The sequence below is a fragment of the Siniperca chuatsi genome, linkage group LG11 (genome assembly GCF_020085105.1).
Source record: "Siniperca chuatsi isolate FFG_IHB_CAS linkage group LG11, ASM2008510v1, whole genome shotgun sequence".
Classification (NCBI taxonomy): domain Eukaryota; kingdom Metazoa; phylum Chordata; class Actinopteri; order Centrarchiformes; family Sinipercidae; genus Siniperca; species Siniperca chuatsi.
Window position 1 is genome coordinate 5,707,266 of NC_058052.1, and position 22,470 is coordinate 5,729,735.

At 38.9% G+C, this 22,470-nt stretch overlaps 1 protein-coding gene across 3 annotated transcripts in view; it reads left to right on the forward strand.

Moving 5' to 3' along the window:
• Positions 1–7,317: 7,317 nt before the first annotated feature.
• The window catches only part of xpo1b (exportin 1 (CRM1 homolog, yeast) b), a 29,188-nt gene continuing 14,035 nt past the window's right edge, over positions 7,318–22,470 (forward strand). The window contains exons 1-7 of one of the 3 annotated variants that reach the window (XM_044215432.1): positions 7,318–7,709; positions 9,259–9,390; positions 9,772–9,873; positions 14,051–14,123; positions 15,737–15,798; positions 17,920–17,964; positions 21,319–21,500. In XM_044215432.1, coding sequence (XP_044071367.1) covers positions 9,265–9,390; positions 9,772–9,873; positions 14,051–14,123; positions 15,737–15,798; positions 17,920–17,964; positions 21,319–21,500 — 590 coding nt within the window. In that variant the 5' untranslated portion in view covers positions 7,318–7,709; positions 9,259–9,264. Of the gene's footprint in view, positions 7,710–9,258; positions 9,391–9,771; positions 9,874–14,050; positions 14,124–15,188; positions 15,238–15,736; positions 15,799–17,919; positions 17,965–21,318; positions 21,501–22,470 lie in introns of those variants that run through there. The other 2 variants (XM_044215433.1, XM_044215431.1) reach the window with 2 other exon arrangements.

The window sequence follows — 22,470 nt, forward strand, 5'->3', positions numbered from 1 at the left end:
ATAAATATTCTAACAAGTTAAAGTTGATTCAACGCAGTCTGTTTCCTGGCAATGCAATTCCAGTAAAGTGGTCTGTAGCTGCACACTTATCAATGCAACAGAAGTGTCTTGTTTTATCATTCTGACAGCGCCATCTAGTGAACGATGACCCCAGGAGTTCAAATTCAGTAACAGTTGCAAAATGTCATCGAGTGCCAGGTGGAGGGGACATAGTTAAACTCTGCTTTGTGACATTTCGATCGATCATAGAAATATATGGAAATCGCCTTTTTCATTACTCTTCCTACGGACTTTTTTTTTTATAATATCCTATGAAGGTGAGATCCAGCTTTACCTATAACTGTGTCTCCAGGGCAAGTGGTGGTCTTGGTATGCAGAATGATCTTCCTAGTGAGTTGGTAATAAGCTCCACAAACGGGAAAAGTGGACAACTAATTAGCATACAGAAAACCTAAAACCTTATCAAACTGCTAAAAGTGAAATTTTGGACTGGATGACCAAAGTAATTAGGATTCATCCTCTGGGGAACACGAATGTCAGTCTAGCATGACAAAAAATTGGCAGCTTTAGCTCCCCAGTAGCTGCTGCTGTTTTCTTTTAAGCTATTATCTAAAGAGCACACTTTTTTAAGATGCTGCCCCACGTTTTTTGCGTTCTCAGGGGTGCAAAAAGATTTATTCTTGCACCTGGCATTGATTTCGTTTGCAACTCTTTACATGCTTTTTTTGTTGTCTTTAGTTTTCAATATGGTACTAGGTGGTGGTACTACAACTTTTTATATGTTTTCGAACAGCAGCAGACGTTCCTCCTGCTCCAGTTTGCTTTTCCCTTTGTTTCCATTTTGACCAATTTCCTGCAATTTCATCCTTATCTACATGGTTTCATTTGACACGGTAACTGCTAGTGGAGATATTAAAAATTAACAAATAAAGTTAACTTAAAAAAAAATCATATATGATTTTTAAAAGAAAGAACGATGTGGCAAATGTAGGTAAATCCCTGTGACCGAGGCTATTCTACTTTAGGCATACATGTGATTCTCCTAAATTGGGTCTTGACAGTATTATTAGGTGTAAGCAGAGGAGTACTGGTTGCTTTCTCCGTCTCTGGGATTATAAAGAAGCCTTCGTCTATATTGTACTGTCTGCAGTGTATTTGATGGGAACTCGGAGGCCGACATGGTTCATACACAATGCACAGAGAGCAGGAGGGCGTGCATGTGTGTGTAGGGGGGGGGGGAATAGTTTGCCCTAGGGGCCCCCAAACTGGTTCCTCCAGCTAAGATAAATATCATAGATCATCAGGGCTTACAATATGTACCCTTTGATCATGATCACATTGACTAAATTTAAAAACTAAATGCTGTCTCTAAGAATGCTGAAGGTATTTGAGGATGTATTTGAAATTATTAATGAAGAATATTGGTTGGACTTGTTCTTCAGTTCATTTGAATCCTAACTTGAGCACTGACGTGAGTTTTTAATTCACAAAGTGTTACTTGTTGTCACAGCTGTACTTGACAAATATGCAGCTGACTTTTTCCTGGAAACATACAGGTCACTTGAAATGGAGCCAGTGGGGGTCACATCTACAAACAGTGAACAGGTCATTAATGGGTCAGTTTTGTGTTTCTTAGTAAAAAATTCAGTGGCTTCAAAGTGAATTATGTGGTATTGTGAAGTTTGAGACTGTGTCAAAACACAACTGTTTGGTATAAGAGTTTCTTTTTAGGGTTGTCATCATACAGCTACATTTTAGAGACACACTTCAATGACAGAAACATTACTTTCACAAAAAAGAACTACACACTTTGGATGTAATTCTTGGACAGATTATTTTTTCTCATCAGTGTCTCGATCGATGATCGATTTGTAACCAAAATATAAATCAATACCAGAAGCACTGAATTTGAATTCTGAAAGCTGTACTTATTATTTAGTTTGTCGTTTTTGTTGATTGACAATAATAGGCAAGACAGATCCAAACCTTGTTAGAGTTACACTTATAATTAGACACTTTTCTGATTAAATCTAGGAAATCTGAAATTGGTGTATGATTCTATATTGAAATACTAGACACTACCGCAGACTAACTTTAGACAAATATTGTTACTTTTACGCGTCTTTTTTGTATATTTCAAATGGTCACTGATTCAAAGTGGCCAAAGGGTTATGTGCTGTGGGTTAAGGAGTTAGGGTTGCCTGCAAGCTCCCCAGTCACTGTCGCTCTGCTCCACCTCAAGGATAGCTGTCTAGCAAGGTGGAGGTCGGTCATTATTTAATGATAAAGCAAATATCATAAATACATACATTGATTTATAAATAAATAAATCCACTGGTGTACATGTACTTACAGCACAGAGCAATGGACTTAAAGTAAAGGAAAAGACAAGCCTGCTGGTGTGATGGATAACTAGTGAAAATGAATAGCTGGACAATAAGCCCTTTCCCACAGAAGATGTTTTGACATGTCACAGCAGTGTAAATAATAAAATTAATGATGGCTGAATTCCATTTAGCTGCTTCGGTTTCAGGGTCCGGAGCCCTCGCTAATGTCACTAGTAACACAATCAGAAATTTGTGCTTTTTCTGCTGTGACGCCTGTCGTGAACAAGGCCTATGCCATCAGTAATATCTAAATATGCAGACTGAGTGCTAAAGCACAAAGAAAGATAAACACGCATTGCCAGAATTAAGCTTGTGCAAACATGAACTCTGACCTGACAAATCAAAAACACTTTCAAGAGGCCACATCTTCAGTGGGACATGATTCCATCAAAACACTCCTGCAAAGATAAGGTGCTCCTACTGGCAACACTGTAATCACTGCACTTATCATAAGTCTCACTCATGATCCCAAATTTTAGGTTGAACTTGAGCCAGAACCATGCTGACTGTGTGAAAATCACTATCCTCTCTTTACTATATACAGTATGATCTATTGAGGCAGAGTTCGACACAGAACAGATGGTTTTGTTTTGCATTAAATGAAACTTGTGTTTTATCGGAGCTGACCACTAAAGAGAGCCCTAAAACAGTTGTAGAACATATTAGGACGTGTATTAAAATCGGTCAAAACGACCTGATTTGAGCAGGGATTTTTAAACACATTAAAAAAATGTTGTTGGAAGAGGATTGAGTAGCTCTGTTGTTTATAGGTGAAATACATTTCAAACCACCCTGAAAGAATCTAGCTCCATATTCCTATGTGGACAAGATTCAGCAACATATTGTCTGATCGCTCTAAATTTGTTCCGATCTAAGGCCTCAAAGTATGTGACCTAAATTGTTGAAGGAGGCTCACTTGGTTTGACTAATTGTCTGTAATCTGTCTGTAAAAATATAACAGCCTGGCCAATTTAATTTCCTTAATAATAGGTCATGTCACTAAGGTTAATATCTCAGCTTGAAGAAACCTTCAGAAGATCCAGGTCAGGAGATGAGGTCACAGTGATACCAGTACTTTTTGTGATGACCACGTTTGAATTATAGCCCCTGTGAAGTTTCAAGGATTGTCTATTTTCCACTAAATTGGGGAATTTGGAAAATATGATCAAGGGTGAAAATTAGAGCTTGTTAAAGTTGCTATGCAGAACACTACATAGAATCACATTTTGAATTGACAGCCTGTTCCTGCAAGGGTCCCTGTCTGCACACCTACTTAAGCTAATTGAAGTGTGTAGACCCATACGCGTGCTGCGACACATTGCATGCATTCATTTGGCAGACGCTTTTGTCCAAAGCTACAAATGAAGGACAATCCGAGCCGCACAGGTCAAGGAGAAGCATTCGAGTCTCAACACTCAGTTTCATGTTCCAGCTGACACAAGTGCCAAACGTTTGCAGGTGCGTGACGTAAAAGAAGATTATGAGAGAGAGATGAAGAAGAATGGAGAAATGGAGGGAGACAGAAAGAGCACAGTAAATACTCTCGGACGAGGTGCGTCTTCAAGCGATTTTTGAAGATAGCGATATGAGAGAGCAACAGATTAATCAATTGACTTCAGAACTATAGGGGTTAACAATATGAATGGATGTGGTCAAAACCTGTAGAGACTTTGGATGAAGCTCAGCAGTCTGGGAGAATCTGACTTCAGAGCAATACCCATATACTCCAAAAAAGGCAACCTACACTATAACAACGATATATCAAATACAAATAATGACATTTGATTAAATATTTAGGTATAATTTTGATTTGTCACGTCTTCCATGAATTAGTGGAATTATTGTACTTTTGCACGAACGTGTTTATCTTTCTTCATGCAATTGAACAGTTACATTACAGCTTGAATTTTGGGTTGTACTTGTTTCTTTTATGTAAAACACTTGTCTATAACATGCATTTCACGAGTCAAGTTTGTCTTGATTCTTCTTTGGTTGGTTTATGTCTGTTTTAAATGTATAAATAGGCTTGTTTGAGTGTGGCTTTCAGTCACTCCGTCTGTCACTGCCCCAGCAGAGGGCGCTCCAGGATCACATCTCAAATGCAGCGATTTTAAAACTCATGAGTTGCAGAAGATGGCGCTGTTATTTGTTTATGTAATATGTCCCAGCAGGCGAATCGAAAGGCACTTGAGTATTCTTGTTTTATGTCATTATTTCCTGCACCAGCTATCACCAAGTACAAGCACATTAAATGATCCCACAGGTCTGACCAGTCCAGGAGACCGACAGTATAACTGAAGTTTTGTTGTCACACTGGCATTATCATGTGATGCCTCAGAAATTGTGCACCAGTTTTCATTTCTCCTTTTACTGTTGAAGGCTCATATGCCAAGGCTGAACATTCAGGCACTGGGTCAACAGCAGTAGGAGCCAGCCCAACAAATTACTTTCAAAGTTTTTTTAGTTGATTGCCACATGGAGCTCAGCCCCCTAGTGTGGTGCAATGATAATATAGGCCTATGTAAATGGACTACCATGCCCTAACCAGATAGAACAAGATTTAACCAGCCTACGCCTGACTGAGGTTGCTTACCTCCAAACTTCACACATGTGTAACAATAAATTCCAGCACTGCACTATGAAAGAAGCCCGGTTCAGCTGACAGTGAGCGCCTGAAGGCAGTTGACTCCTGGTGCACAAAATCACTCTGAATGAAATTACGCAGGTTTTCATAGTACATTTATTTTTAATTATGTCAGACTGATGTAAACTTCGTCAAGTATGACCTACTTTCAGTGAAAGGTATTAGTGAACACTCCTCTGAAGTTTTTGCCTTATGAAGATCACTTTTCATCGATGATGTGAGTTGAGAAACTTTTTTCACCAGGACTTCACTGCCAGTGACTATACGTGATACATTCTCTTGAGTAAATACCTATTCCCGAAGGTACTCTCACACACACACACACACACATGCAAGTTTGTGTTTATTTAAGCAAAATGGGTGGGTATTGAGAAAATATTCTTGCATATGGATCAGATAAAAAAACATAATGGAGGATATGGAAGTCTATCCTGCATGCTTTGCAAATCTGATATCACAGTCAAAATCACAAGTGTGGACAACTGTGAGCATTCAGTACATGATAAACCACAGCAGTTAAAGCAGCAAACAGTCACGAGACAAAGAGTGTTATATAGATCTATATGAATATCCCCTATCCCACAGACTGTACGTCTTAAGTTGAACTTGAGACACTGATTTTTTTTTTGTTGTATTCCTCAAAAGTGGGCTGACCTGTTTGTGTCTGGAAACGTGTGTTTCCTTTTCTTCCAAGGGTAGAGGACTCAAGAAATGTGACAGCTTGGAGGGCAAACCAAATGGCATTCATGAATCAACACATAGATAATAGGCTTTGAAATCTTGTTTGTTAATAACAAAGGCTCAGATATAGGCCAACTGTCTGGGGTGTGAGGCTGATCCAGTGGACACTGACACACCAGCAGTGCACAGATCCAATAGCTTACATTATAGATGGAAAATGGTATGCATATTTTATTGAAGAAAAGTTCAATAAGATTTTAGGTTACTTTCTTTAAAGGATGGAGGGGGGGGGGTGCATAATGATACTCTGCACCTTCATATGATACCTACATAATCAGAAATCCACTTGCAATGTAATGCATTACGATATGCATTGTGGGTATAACAGCCTATGCAATGAGCTGAATAATTATAATGCACTTCTGATAATGATCAGTATGCAACCCTGAAACAACACAACTAAGGTAATGCCAAGTTTTGTTGCAATTTCACATTTTCATCAACTGATCCAAAACGTTGAAGGACAAAACGACATTTGCTTTCCAATCCAAATCCAACAGAACACAACAGCACAGCACAGAAACGATGTGACTTAGCACAAACAGCCTTTCAGCACCAGCCTACTTCAAATAACAGAAATGATTTGCACATGTTTCTATGGGTCGCCGAGACATAAAGAAATGAATGGTAGACAGTGTTGCTGGGTAAAGACTCAAACGCCCTTCGAAAAATCCTCCCTGAATGACTTTACTGGGTTGTGTACTGTCTCCACTACACACCAAATCCAGTATTTTTCCATCAAGTAGCGCGCTCGACCACGTGACCACAAAGGAGAAAAAAAAAACGCTGTCATGTTTGCATCCTCAATTGACAGCGGTGCTCACTGAATATGGCTCTCGATTAGCAAGAAATAGATAATGCTACTACAATTTTTTTGTCTCTGCTGCTTCTGACACTATATAATTACAAAGTCCGCCTTCCACTTTAGTACTGTTGCCCATTCGGGAAACAAATTCTCATCCAGGTCGTTTTTCTAACCCCGTGCGTTCATGATCATGTAACCACTCCCACTCGTGGCTGGTGGAAAATTACCAGCTTACAAGCAACAGGCAAATGAATGGTACTTGCGGTTTATCACATCATTCAACCCAAAAGTGTACCTGCATGAGATAGCCACTTAAGGACTTTCAGGATATATTACGTTTTTAAGTAGTAAAACCTTTACATTGAGTTTAAGTGGATAAAATCATTAAATGGCATTAGTTTTACGCCTCGTAATTGTACGCGCGAGCAGCAATGCTATGTTGCATTGACATTAATGAAGGTAATATATAACTTGACCCTCAGGAGTGGCAATAAACAGTGGTCGCTTACTTATTCGCTATTCTGATAAGCGGAGTCATGTACAGGTCCACTCTGCATGAGAGTCTGCCCTCTTTTTCTGTCCGGGCGGAGTAGTCGCGTGGGCGCTTGAGCGAATTGAAATAAACTGACAGGCCAATCATTCAATAGGACACCAACTAGGAAGTCTCCGCCAAAGCCGCAGCCAATCACAGCACGGTGTGGGCGTAACCCTAGTCCAAACTTTACGCGGCGCCATCGGCTGAAAACTAAACCGAGATGGAATCTCCCAGTCTGAACCGGTTTCAACCGGTTGCGAGTTAGTTGCTTGAGAGAGGAGAGGAGGCGCAGGCATACAATCTCTACACCGCCCGCTGGAAAATTATTAGAGTAACAAATTAATTAGTGAATCAAGGTTTACTTTGTTTCGTAAAATGTATCGGAGTGACAAATTCTTGGGTTTGCTGTGATAGTAGTTTTGGAATCCACATCAGTGGTTCTTACCAGCCAGACATCACTCACTACTGGAACTGGAGATAGTCAACGCTGCAGAAATAGGAAATCTTTTCTAATCAACAGTGATACTGAAGCCCTCACTATATCTTGTAGCGTCTTTGGCAAACGCCACTCTTTTCAGTCAGAGCCTTGGACTTTAGGTAGGTAACTGGGGTGAAGTGCAAACCTTCCATGTTGTGATTAACGTTACGTTAACGTTACATGTGCACGGAATAAAATGCATTTTGGTGTGGGTATTAAGTTGTTATCTTACGGTTTACGTAGCACTGTCATAGTGCTCCCGAAAAGACACGCTAATTCATAATTCACTAGCATCAGTGGGATAACCAAATAGCCTTCGACTGCCCGCTAGCTATCATTTACCGCTTTATAAGGATTAGCTAACGTCGGCTGTCAGAGAAAGTGCTCAAACTTAACCTAACTAAATGCATAAGTATCCGAGGCTGCCTCTTGTAACGTTACGTACGACACTGCAGATGAATAAGTAACCAAACGTTGTATGATTAAATCCGTGCCTCTCCCACCACAGCAGCATCACTCGTGTGCGTGATGTGAACGGATGTCAAGTTGATGTTGCTAGGTACTTAGCGGTAGCCAATGTTAACTTTATCTCTGCGTAATTGTGAAGCGTAATGCCAGTCTTCCTGGGGTGTAGCCGCAACACAAAGCGTCAACTTCCCCAAACAGCGTTGTTAATTGATACAGTGAGTGGAATTCATGTATGGGCGCCTTCCGTCCCTGGTATCCTTGGTGGGAGTGGTTGTAGTCAGCAGCGAAGGACCACACGTGAACTGCTTGTGCGACACACTGCTAACATCTAGCTAGAAATATAGCGTAAAGGCTAGCTAATGTTAGCATTTTGTGTGAAGTACGCTAGAGCCGCGTGCGCGCTGTTTACATAAGCTACATTACAAGTAATGCTAGGAGCTGTCAACACAGTTGTAAGCTGCATTCATTATTTAGCTGTTTTTTTAACCACTGCTGCCTGCTACTTGTGTTGCGGTCGTTGGTTGGAGGAGTGAGCTCCGTCCTTACAGATGTAAACAACGTGACGTCGCCTAGTATATCCGGCACGTGGCTCGGTTAACCTTCTTAATATGGTAGCAGAAAGAAGTGCTTGATTAGTAGAACAGAGCAGGCACTATGAGCAGACTGAGCAGTAACTGCCTGCTTATTTTTAAGTTTGAATAACCTATGGGGAAATGTCACTGACCGTTTACAAATCAATATTAACCTATTTTTGGAAAGATAGTGTGGTGTCAGTCTGGTAAAAGCCCTCCTATCACCAATCAAATTAAGGTTACCTGAGGTTTTGAGACATTTTTACATTAAGAGTCTAGTGTTACAAGCTACTGGGTGAGATAATTAAGTTATTTTGTCTTTGCTGTCCCTTTTTGCAAGTCCTGACTTCTGGGGTACTGTGTCCAACCTTTTCAGCCAAATTGCATTTTTCTAAACTCAGTTCAACTGAAGAACTGACAGAGCTTTCCTTTCCTTTGTATACTTTTTGAATAGTGACAGGCTTGTGACACCAGGCGCTTAACTTCTTCAGCTCACTGGTGTGTCTAGGGGATTTTTGTTAAGTGGTCAGCTGTTTGGAATTGTTTCTAAACACACAGTTCACATGACTTTGCCTGTTGAATGTGTTCTGTGCACTCATGACCCCTCCCTCTGCTGTCCTTGTTGCAGAGCTCTATGCCAGCAATTATGACAATGTTAGCAGACCATGCAGCACAGCAGCTGCTGGACTTCAACCAGAAACTGGATATCAACCTGCTGGATAATGTGGTGAACTGTCTATATCATGGGGTGGGACCACAGGTACGTTGTGAAGCATATACAAATGCTTTATAAGCCATTGGACACAAAGTATGGTGTGTGTGTGTGTGTGTTTATGTATGATTATGCCTGGAATAAAAGGGAAAATGTTTTTGTTATGTTTTGACCAGCAGTGTTTTCTATGCCGCAAGTCCTCTTTAACCCACTCCTAACCTAAAACACACTGTATGTTAATTCTTCCTTTCCTGTTCTACCTGTAAAATATATCTGTCTAGGAGTGCCAGATTTTTAACCAAATGCACATGATGGTTACAACATGGACAAGTCTAGAAATTACTGTTGTCCTGTTTTCTAAAATGCATTTTCAAGTCATCTTGGCACCTCATTGTTAAATCGTGAGTGTCATTCGTATTTGTATTACAGCAAAGAATGGCACAGGAAGTGTTGACACACTTAAAAGAGCACCCGGATGCCTGGACGAGAGTGGACACCATCCTTGAGTTCTCCCAGAACATGAACACCAAAGTAAGCTAGCTCCAGTCCAGAGAACATTGGTGGAAAGACACTTGCTTGTGCTTTGAGGAAGTGTATGCTATCACAAATACAATTTGTAAAATAAAAAACAAAACAAATATTACACTAGGCCACAGTGGCTCTTTAAATTATGTAATAGATGCTATTTGGTGGATCTTTTCATTGAAAGCGCATATTGTGGGTGCACATGGACCCAGCCGAAGTTGAATACGTAGTCCTGGCGGCATTTGCACCATGCCCTAACTCTTGAGCTATGCAGGACCTCTGTCCCTCTGATAAATTTAATTCTGTTTGATCTGAACCTACCAGATTAACACAGACTTTGCCTGTCAACTCCTGTAATACAAGACTAAATAAGCCTTTTTAAGATTCTGCCCTGTTGGGTCTGAATGGGAATGAGCTCCTGTTATTTTACCCATCTTTCTTAATCATACCAATCCTATCAGCTATGTTTATTTTGGTACCAGTGTGGTTTGTTAATATGGAGACAACAGTAATGATGGTCTCTGCTAGGAATGCAAATTTGAAGCCATTTTCTTGATCAATCATCACGAAAACGTTTGACATGGTCACAATCCAGTAAATTAGGTAGTTGAATCATAAATTAAAACAAGTATATTTTTGAGTCATAAATTAGATACAACAAAATAAAGCAGTTGCTCCTGCTTCGCTTGTCATTCAACAAATTACCACACAAAATCAAAAGGTTCAAACATACATATGAATAACTTACATGCTTTACTACAAATTAGATGAGACTAAAAATGCAGGGCAAGTTCAACCCATGTTTGAATCTGTGAAAAGGGCTGTAGCTTACAATTGCCAGCGTCAAGAAGAAAAACAGAATGGGCTGCCCCGATCCCCTTACCAGTTAGATATATGGGCATATCTGCATGGCCAGGCGTCCGTTGTATGTGCAGGTTGTTACTGTAACTCCTTGTTGATTTAAGATTTAGTGCATCAAATTTGCAAGACATAGTGAGTTTAAAGAAGGGAGGGGAAAAAAGCAACCACAGTAAATATCTCAGATAAAGAGCTGCGGGCAATAGCGTTTAGTTTGAGTGAACTCGAACTTCCAGCACGTCATCAAAGACAGAAACACCTTTTACACTGCAGTTTCCTGTCATATAAAAAGACAGGTGCTGTGCCCACGGCATGGACTCTAATCAGTTATTGCAGTTATACTAACTTTTCAGCATATGTCCAGCTGCTAAAAACATTCACACAGATGTAAACAATATCCAGTGTTGTCAGTTGATATGTTCTTGATTTTTCAAATTAATAACCGTAGTAAATTGATTATTAATAAATCATTAACATATCTAGCTCCTTTTGTCTGTGATTTCTCAGATTTGGGCTATTCCTTACAGGGTTTCTGCGGGTCCTTAAAAAGTCTTAAAGTCTAAAATCCAATCATCTGAATTTTAGGCCTTAAAATGTCTTAAATATGATTTTAACAGGTCTTAAAAATTGATTGGATTATGAAGTTAACATTACTTTTATTTTCATTATTTCATTACTTACGTATGAACTGAGTATGAAATAAAATGTAATGCATCCACGACTTCCTCAAAGTACACAACGTGACATTTGCCTTTTTAACTTTTTGCTTGCCTGTAAAATTGCTTTAACACTGACATTCATTACTAATGTCTAAGTTGATGTGTCAACAGTACCTTTTCTAGTTTTACATTTGTAATTTGCCAAAAAAAATAGGGGCATTAGAGGAAAAGAGGGAACAAATGGTAAACACCTCTTGAATTCTGCATTTATCTTGCTTCATTAGTTTAAAAAGTGCATCATTTCAAAGCACTTTAAACATTTGGCTTTTTCTTAGTAGCTACAGTAATTATAATATTTGAAAAAATGTAATGAATTCAAGCTGTGACTATTTGATATTAATCACAATGTTCCATTATGTTTATGGCTTGTAATAGGAAGAAAAGGGGTGTGTCATCCTGTGCATCATGACACAGCTAGGCTTTGACGGCAGGCCTCCACAAGGTCTACCCTTTTTAAATTCCCTTTGACTGAATTCTGTTCATCCGTTTCTATTGCATCTGTTTCATTGGACAGAGGGAGGGTGCAGGCTGCAGTCAGTAGGATCCATTGTAGAGAGACAATCTGTTGATGACTTAATTTCACCTGTAGGGATCATGGCTCTGTTCTCGCCCCACCCTTCTCTCCTTTTACAGTGCATCCTCTTCCTCTTCTCCCCTCTGTTTCCCTCAGTTCTTCAGCCAAGACCCATTTAAAAATGTGCTTTTGCCAGCTAAAAAGTTGCAAAGCATTTGTTAGTTTTACTGCTGATAATATCTCTCTTCTTACCTCTTGTGGTGGTTTGTGCAAAGTGTGGCAGTTAAAGGTGAAACAAAACATGCCAGAAATGTGTGCAACACTCCAAGTGACACCTGTCAATGTACAGTCAGTGTGCCTGTAAAGAGATTTCACCTTTAATCTTCCAGCATCCATTGTCTTTAGCACATTGTTAATCCTGCTCTAATAACATCCTATACTACACGTCATTATTTTTAGGAATCCTTGTACTCTTAAATTGATGATCCCTACAGTTGAAACAGTCAGTTGAAGTAACACTTGATCAAAAACTAATAAATAAAATGTTTTTTTGTTTGTTTTTTTCCTTCATGCTTCACTATCAAGCAATCAGAAATTAATACAGGGCATAACCTGTGGTTGGTCTTGCTGTTCCTTATGACACACCAGTTAAAGGGATCTGATTTTAGGCTTACCGTAGACTTGAACCATAATCTACATTTTAGTGTTGGAAAAATGGACTCACATGGTCTAGGGTTGGGTATCGATGAGATTTTATTGGTTTGGATTCTGCTTAAATTGCTTGTTCAGAGTCTTGGCATGTAGTTTGAGTAATAGAAGAAACCTAATAATAATAATAATTAATAATATTATTTTTGTATTTTGTAATTTTTATATTATAATATTATCCCAGTTTTACACTTAGTTTTGTTTTATTTGGATGTGATAGCCCTGTGCAAACAAAATGCAAGAGACTGCTTTGGTGGGGGCATGTTGCTTCCCCCATGTTACTGCCGTAAAATACGATCCAGGAGTTCCAGTTTGAATAACAGATCCACGAGTTTGATGGCTTATCAGACTGCACAGTTTATATTATGAGAGAGGATTTTACTGCTCTGAAAAGTTATCTCGTCGGCAACCGTTTTATTTTTCATAGTGATGATCTTTAGAAACAAGGCATTCATGTTACAAACTAATCTACAAGGAATGTGAGCTTGCACATATTTGATTGACACCGCAGCACCTTGACCAGATGACCTTGCGTCTTTGGTGATACAGCAGAAGTTGAACCAGGTTCAACTTCTGCTGTATCAACAAAGTGGTTCCATTCGAATGAATGAGGGGTGGTGCATTTTTTCATGCAGGGCTAAAGTTGGCCTGACTGCGGCCTTATACCCATGCTGAAGTAAATGCTTCATCATGATACACACTTATTTTTGAGCTGTGCATTTGCATTGCATTTCACTGCTGTTTTTATTTATTTTTTTTTTTAATTGACCTGCAGTCTGTCATACTATAAGCACTATACCTGTGTGTTGACACATGCCCAAATGGTGAGGTACACAGAAGCACAGTAGGTTCAAACTTTGCTTTCAGGAATTGTTAAGCGAAATCGGATAGCATGATTCTTAACAAATTCACAGTTCTTATATACTGGAGTCAGTTCCGATTCAAAGACCAGTTCTCGATGCCCAACCCTACATAGTGTCTGTAGCCTCAGTAAAAGAACATTTAACATAGACCTTGTTATGTCTTCTAAACCATTAGACTCACCCTTGGAGCAATCAAAGCCAAAGCTAGTTAATGGATTGTTGTATTTCTTCTGCCGTCTTTTGCTGTCTGGTGTGATGCTGGGAGAAACAGCAGGACTTCTGCAGTGTTCCAGCTTAATGCTGCTTATAGCGATTTTAAAAAAACAAACTACATGTGAATGTTCTGCATACTACAAAATCTGCATGAAAGATGTGGTTCAGTCCAATCCAATTTAGAAATGCAAGTTATTACAGGCTGATCCACTTCATACTGTTTTTGGTTCGTATTAAATTACACAATGCTTGTTGTTGAGTGTTAAAATAGCTTTATCCTAATGCAACTCCCTCCTTGCATGTTACAGTACTATGCTCTTCAGATTCTGGAAACGGTTATCAAAACAAGATGGAAGATTCTTCCCAGGAATCAGTGTGAAGGTAAAACTTAATGTTGTGGTACAATTCACAAAATCTTTGAATTCTGTGTCAGTGCCTTTTTAAATGTTGTGACGTGCGGTTGCCAAGTTGAGGATTGTTCCCCCACTAAGCATGCTGGTTTGTTTTCTGCTCGACTGGCTTGCACTGGCCGCTGCAAGCAGGCTGGATTCTGCACTGTAGCAGTTGTTTTTAGAGAGAAAACAACCAAAACACCCCAGCACTGATTTTAAAGCTTTGTGAAGGGGAATCTTTAAAGAAGTAGAGAACTTTAGTTCAAGTTATTACTGTGCTTGCTTACATTGCTTTAACATGTTAAAGCCCACGTGTAGAATTTATATGTGACAGTATCTTTCAAATTACTCTGTTGGCATATGTTTTTGTTTGTAGGAAAATAAGACATTCCCAGTATTTCTTTCAGCCAGTTTATCTTCTTGTACCCGTAGGGGAAACAGGGACAGGTTATTGGCATGGATTAATCCCTGCCACAGTCTTTTTTTTTTTTTTTTTTTTTTTTTTTTTTTTTTTTTAAACTACCACTAGGAGTTGGCAAAGTCAGAAATATTCAAAACATAGGGGCTTTATTTAGATGTCTTTTGAAAAATTCCAGATTTTCATAATTAATCACTATGGGATTAATTCTACTTTTTTAAAGATAAATTCATGATTAGACGCATCAAAGGCTACTATGTATTGCAGTATATCAGTACAGTAATTTTATATGGTTATAACAAAAATATAAGATTTTATATTTTCTGACTTTAACTGTTGCCTAATTGCCAATTCTAATTTATTTCCAAATGTTCCTGTTTTTTTAGTTTAAAATGTATTGTCCTGTGATACTACCTATTGCGTAAGACATTTTTTATTTAGGTTCCTTTTAAGAATCTGAAAACAGAGTGGGATAAAAATTGTCTTAAAAGATTTTGGTTTGAGCAAAAAGCGATGATTATGGCATACTTAATAATTATGTGCAAATCAGTTGATTCTGCCTCCCTCCATTCTTCTATAATTTTGCTCAAAATTCATTTTTTCATTGACCTAAGACTTCCCTACTTCTGACCGTAGATGCCTGAATTTTGTTCAAGTGGCAAACCCAGTGCAGGGCGACCGGCAAGTATGTCTTTTCCCCCCTTGTGTCAGAGTATTGCCTTGTTTTCGGCTCCGCTCACTACACCTCAGCACATAATTTTCAGAATTGAGTTCAGATACAGTCTAGAAACAAATGCGAGGGAGCTGAAAACACATTTTTGAAGATGCTCTGCTCACATTGACAATCTTGACTGTCTATAAAAACACCTGGGGAAATGTAACTTCCACTGAACTGACCAAAACTTTTGCCCTATAGAAGTTCAGTGGCAGCTGCAGCCCACATCCATGTGTTTACCAACTGGCTTTGCAAGAGTATGTAAATGGAGGACCACATTTTTTTTTTTCAAAGTACACATGTACTGGGATAAGATTGGCAGATTCAGCTAGTTATGAGCCAGCAGAATGTGTTAGGGTTACTGAGTAACGTGCTCCAGGCAACTCGTCATGTCAGGATGTGTTTAGATTTACATATTTTATTGGTGCATGCTAACAGTGTTTTTCTGACATCTTTGTGTGTTTGCCAGGTATAAAAAAGTATGTTGTTGGTCTCATTATCAAGACTTCATCAGATGCATCAAATGTGGAGGTGAGTAAACTTTGAATTTAAATTAAATCTGAATAACTAGGACTTGTACTTAAGTACAATTAAATATTTATATAATGTTACAATGTTGGGTGTTCATATTAAACATGGCCAAAGTTTCGAATAATGAGGAAAACGTATGTAAAAGTAATCCCTGTGAGCAAAAAGCTCAAGCTTCAGACTGCTGTGAACACTAGGTTTCCAACGTTTTTTTTCTACTTTTGTGTTGAGCTGACGTCAGCCTAACTCGGATGTCATGGCGATCGGTCATCTGTATCAAAGATGCACTATAACATTTCTAAACCGTCTATGTCTGTATTGACAACTTATTTGTTTTTACTTATTTTATATAATTCTTTTGTAAATAAAGAATAAATTAAAAAAAAGCTCATCTGAGCTTGTACGACCGATCTTCTCTAAAGTGAAGTGTGGAGATGGGTCTGGCTATGCGACACTACTCTGCTCAGGATTACTCTTCAGTCAGTCAGTATGTCGCGTAGAAAGCGCTTTTTTGGTTGTGAAGGAAAGTTAGTTTCTTGATAGAAAGAAGGCTTTAATTGTTGCTAAAGTACTGTGAACAGCCTTTCACTGACTATTATACTGCAACCTGAGCTTGTACACTTTATGGCTGACCAAAGTAACTACCCCTCAGCGGCGACCAGCGGAAACACTGAAAACTCAGATATGACGATATGGTCATCTGCTATATTGCACATTAATTAATATTTGAATATATTCAATATATAGGCCAGCCCTACATCAGAGCAGCAGGTAAAGTGTCAGTTCTCCTAGTCAATCTCACGACAGCCATGAGTAATGTTGGTAACCATAGTGCTGTGTCGTCCAGACCAAAGATGGTGACTTCAGCTGTTTTTTTGAAGGTGTTTTCAGCCAACTTGACCATTCAAACAACCAGTGGGGAGTTGTTAAGATTGTGTGTGTAACCTACACCAACAGAAACTTTTTATGCCTTCCTTCCGGAGAACACAGCATTTGGTCCCCTCGGTACTAAACTTAAATGCTAAACTGTTGGGAACGAAAACTGTGTTTTAAAATGTATCACTTCTTTGCAATTGCTGATTTATTAGCAGCCCATGTGAAAACATGCATCACTCACATAAGAGAAGCAGCAAGTGTACAAACACAGCCATCTAATATCTAACTAAGTCTATATTTTTCCCTTAAGTACCTAATATTAGCAGTACTCTGCTAGTTAATACCACAGGGACTACAAATATTTGTTGAAATACTAAAGTAAAACTGAAACAAAATGAATCTTTAAATGTACCTTGAAAACGAAACTGGGATTGAAATCAGAACCAGTTAAATGTTATGAGGCAAACACATTTGCTTTTAACTAAAGGTCAGCTGTGGATGAGGGTCAGGTCTCATGCAGGTAACGCATAACAATAACAGAGTGCTGTTGCCAGCTAAATCAAACCTCTGTCTATCTCTGAACTTATACACTACCAGTTGGCTGTTTAGTAATTCAATTAATTTCAATATGCTGTATTGGCATGAGTGTAACAGAGACAATATTGCCAAAGCATCAAGTAATGAGATTAATAAGAAAAAAGTACAATGTGATGGTGTGATGCTGGGAGAATTATTGAACCAACCAAGTTGACCAGACTGTTTTTGAACAGTAGGTTAATTGGATTCGAAGTGAGGTTTCACATTCAGGTACAAGGATTCTATAAATGGTCTGTTATCCAAAACAGCACTCCTTTTATTCTGGAATAATGATTTCATTCAGCTTTAAAAAGCATAATTTGCTGCAGTGTGACAGAGAGTATTATATTAGTGTAACTTCATCACTTACTTAACTGAAGGCTATCATTTTAGGATACATACATTTTATGTAAAGTTCATTTCAAATTTAATTACCCAGTCCTAAAGCGTCTTTTACAAACACATACGTCTTTACTCCCTTATGTCAAAATGTAACGTAACGTGTATGTAACGTTTGTTCATTTAGTTATTTTTGTTGTATTACATTTCAAAATGTTTTGCCATGTTCCAAATAAAATTTTTAATGATGTATGAAATGACAGAAGGCTTGTGTTCTGAAACGAAGACGGTATGACTTGCATTCATTTATCTCTTGTTTATTTTTACTTTTAGAAAGAAAAGGTGTACATTGGGAAGCTGAACATGATCCTTGTTCAGGTAAGCCTTTAAAATGAATGACAATTCAAAGAATCTTATTACCAACTTTAACCATTTTCAAGACTAGTTTTAGAACCATATTTCAGCTGTTTTTATAGCTCAAATCCTCTGCTGCTTAGCCTTTAGGCTATAGAATGGTGAAGACATTGTTTTTCTCTTCAAACCTGCATCTTTTTTTTAACAATGTGCTTTTGATTTGTTATAGCCCATTTACTTTAAATATTACATGTGAAAAACTTTCACATGTAATATTCACATTTCATGTCACTTGGCATGTACACAGTGCCTCAGCCTGTGTGTGCTTAAAAGCAGGACAGTGTTGTATGTGGTGTGTTTATTTTATCTTTGGAAACTCTGACAATTGATCAGTTTTGTCTATATGACCATGATTGTAATCCATCATTGCGAATACCCCAGCTGTTAGAAACACCTCATTGTGCTCTGTTGAAACACTGGAATGTTTTCCTAACTCCACAGTGTTGCGTGTGAGTGAATTGTGGAGAGGCACAAAGAAGTGGCAGCAAACAGTTTCAATGAAGTTATCCACATTGACAGCAAGAAAGTACACCGGAGCAGGAAACTCCGTTCTAGCTAGCTCCTCGCATCCTACTCATTGTCTATGACATTTGAAAGCCACTGATGAGTACTAAGGCACTTATTGATACAGAGTACACTACACAAGAATCTAATATACAGAACAATATCTGTGGTCCTACTGGAGACTGAAATTGTCTTAGTTTGTATTACAACGTGTATTAAGCAAAATACAACACTATGGCTCACTGGCTGCTGCTGGAAATTCCTGAGTCAAGGTGGTCGGTTAGTTACTGAGTGTTTAGGCAGGTGATTAAAATGTAGGTAAGGTAGATGACTTTGAATAATGAATTATAGTAAACAGATGAAGCAATCCGTCTTAGGAGACTGGAGGTGAAACTGTAAACTAAAAGCACTAAACCGGAACTTGGTTCATTCAAACAGTGATTTTAATGTTAATGTCATTGCTTGGTGTGGATTGTGGATTATGGATTAATGGCTTTTCTGTAGCCACAGTGAGGGGTTATGTGCAGAGCAATCCAGTGATTAACAGGTAAAAAATATTTTAGTCTTTATATCACATTCACTACCTCTAAATTTTAGACAGTTTAGCACATCTGTATGTGAAACACAGCACAATACTTTTTATATAAAATAAGAGATGCATATGCAGTCTTTTTTTTTTTTTTTTGAGTAGAATTTCAGAATAACAATGTGGGTTTGGGCATCTTACTGCTGCCTCAATGCTCCCCTCAGCTTTTGTAGTGATACTTTTTTACCTGAAGATGTCACTCTTAATTAATCTATCTGACTCTAAATTGTCTCTGTGGCCTCATTATTGGAAAGAGGATCACGTTGAAGAGGAGATGCAGAGTATTTGTTTGTATGGAAACAATAGGATATAAGATCTCTAGTCATTATTGATGTAGCAGTTTTTTAACCAGCAAAGAGGTTATCAACAATGACACACAATATACGTATAGAACAAAATATTATATAACATATTATGTCAATAAGTGTCAGTGATAATTGTACCCTTACTCCAGGAAAGCGCTGAATCCTGTAAATGCCGGGCTGTAGAAATAAGCTGTTCACTGCCGGCCTGTGCTGTCTGGTCAACAACTTCAGGACACTAAGTCTTGTGAGTCATTAAGATCAGAAAGGCCTTGAGACTGATAAATTAGACCATAGTGACTTATTGGTGTCCACATTCTGAATTTTGCTCTTGAATGTTTGAATGTACAACAATTTGACGCTGTGTGTGTGTGTATGGGGGGTGTAAAGGGTCACGGAGGACACGACGGACGTACACACGCTTGTGTGATTATATACTAAAAGTCCCACCTGTTTGTATGTATGTGCGTCTGTGTGTGATTAATACAACTCAGCCATGCAGACGCACGTGAATGTGCATGCACGTGTGACTCGTAAACACACAGGCGTGCGTGAGTACGACGTCTGCGTGCGCAGAATCAGAATCAGCTTTATTGCCAAGTTGGTTTACACATACAAGGAATTTGCTTTGGTATTTCGGTGCCTAACAATAAACATGCAAAGTGCATCCTGTGACTTCACGTGTGACTCTTAACCCAGGTTCAGCTGCCAGAAGCAAGTGAACACTGTTATCACAGAGGCAGCAGAAAACCAGCTGTTTATCTAAATGTGGACCACATTAATAGCCTAGTATGATTCCTTATTGTTGTTTTTATCTGTTTTTTGTCATTTATGTAGCTTTATTTAAATTTTTTATATATTTTTTATCTCTTCAGGCGCTTCTGTTTTTTATAGGACACAAATTTTGTTCAGTGTTAGTGGTTGGTGGTATTGGTGTAGCTGTAATGCGCAGGTCTATGGATCATCACGGCGGCGGTTCAAACCCACCCTCAAGCATATTTGCTTTAGCTTCAGAATTACCATTGTCTGGTTATATTTTTCCATCATGCTGCATAAGGACATATCGACTTCAAAGTATGTCGGCTAACTTGTTTTGTTTTATTATTACGTACAGTTGCAGGATGCGCACACAGGCGTACGTACCATAGACTGTATAAAGTATAGACGTAGTCTCCATGACGGCACTCATAGGTTTCTGAAGAGCCAATGTGAAGCTCAGTGCGGTGGCTCGGGCCAATGCCATCTTGGCTGTGCCTGACTCCGCCAGCTCCTGGGCTAATCCAAAAATGAGCAAAGACGTAGAGTGTGGGTGGAGCTGAGGTGGGCCGAATGAAGCCTGGTTGCTGAAACCAGCCACCTGACTGTAATAAATAATCACATGAGCGTATGTACATGCATCTTGTCCTCTGTGACCCTTTACACCTCCCATAGTGTGTGCGTGTGTGTGGGGGTGTCTGATGTACATTCGCGTGAGGGAGACAGAGGCCGGCTCACTGGCTACATGTGTGACTTTGCATTAATGCCAGGGAGAGTGAATCACTGCCTGCGTCAGCTGAGCGAACGTTGTTTTGGCCTTCAGGGACTGTAGAGCTCCAGATTCCACACTTGTCCTGAGGATGATGTCTTTAAAATGTTTGTGGACATGTATGTTGTATTTGTAGTAGTGTGGGGTGTGCTTGTCATATGACTTAATAAACACAATTTTACATTCAGTTTTACTACTGTATGATTATAGTAAAACAGTCTCCTACAAAGCAGAAACAGGGGCACATGCTTGACTTGAGATTTGAAGGAGGGATCGTTATTTTTAGCAGGAGTCACAGATTCGACCCCTCAATTTTTCATTTTCAGATCACATGTTCTTCTCAGTGGAAAATGTCACTTTTGAACCATGTAACACCAATATGTGTCTGTATATTTCTGTAGATCCTGAAGCAGGAGTGGCCCAAACACTGGCCCACCTTCATCAGTGACATTGTGGGTGCAAGTCGTACCAGCGAGAGCCTTTGTCAGAACAACATGGTCATTCTCAAGCTGCTCAGTGAGGAGGTCTTTGACTTCTCCAGTGGCCAGATGACCCAGGTCAAAGCCAAGCACCTAAAAGACAGGTAAGCATGCTGCATCTTCATAATCTTCGTGAAGCACAATCATGTTAATTGTAGCAAGTGCCCAGGAGTTTGTTTTGAAGGCATTGCTAGAAAAACCTACTGTATATCTGAGTGCACCACCAACATTTCATAGTTAACCTAATCAAAGGATAGATTTTGTGTGGAGTATCATATTACAGTCAAGATTCCTAAATATTTAACTTAATTACAGCATTTATAAAGCATTTGTCTGTCATTGATTGACATTGACATTGAGTCCACATTATTCCAGCACTTTCAGAGCATCATAAAATATGATCTCAGTGTGTTGGCATTTGAAAATATTGTGGCATTAATCCAATGATGTAATGCTGTGATCTGTATCTAACAGACTTGCAGACAAACTGCCTTTGCTGTGCACTGGACGTTTGCCTCTTGCTGTTGACACTTTTATTACCACTAAACTACAGTTGGCAAGTCAATCAGTAGTATTGTTACAAATATTATGCAATTGATTTGCAATTTCTATGTTGCCTTAATTACAGGCAGTTGTGCACTCTATTGTGCACAGCCTGCACATACAGTATAAATGAGCTATTCAGTTCTGTTTGGCCGCACAGCGTAGGTATCTTTGATATAAACAGTTTGAGACAGGATGTCAAAAATGAGCTTTATATCCCTCATATCCATGGACAATTGTCGCTTGTCATGCACGATTGACTGTAGTCAGTGTTTCATTACATCATCCTATTGCCCAGGTTTAGTAATAGTTTATTTTGCCAATTCCTTATTCAGATGTTCCCAAAGATGCTTACCGGGTTTGAAGTCTTTTGAGTGAGGAGAAAGCTGTACAAGTTAATATTTTGTATATGCACTTTCTTGGAGAGTATAGTAGAATTTCTCTTTGGTCTATGTGTAGTTGTTGATCTTAAGTCACCTGTATAGCTGAAACATTCTCACACCTGAAGACATCCACTAAACCACTAAATTT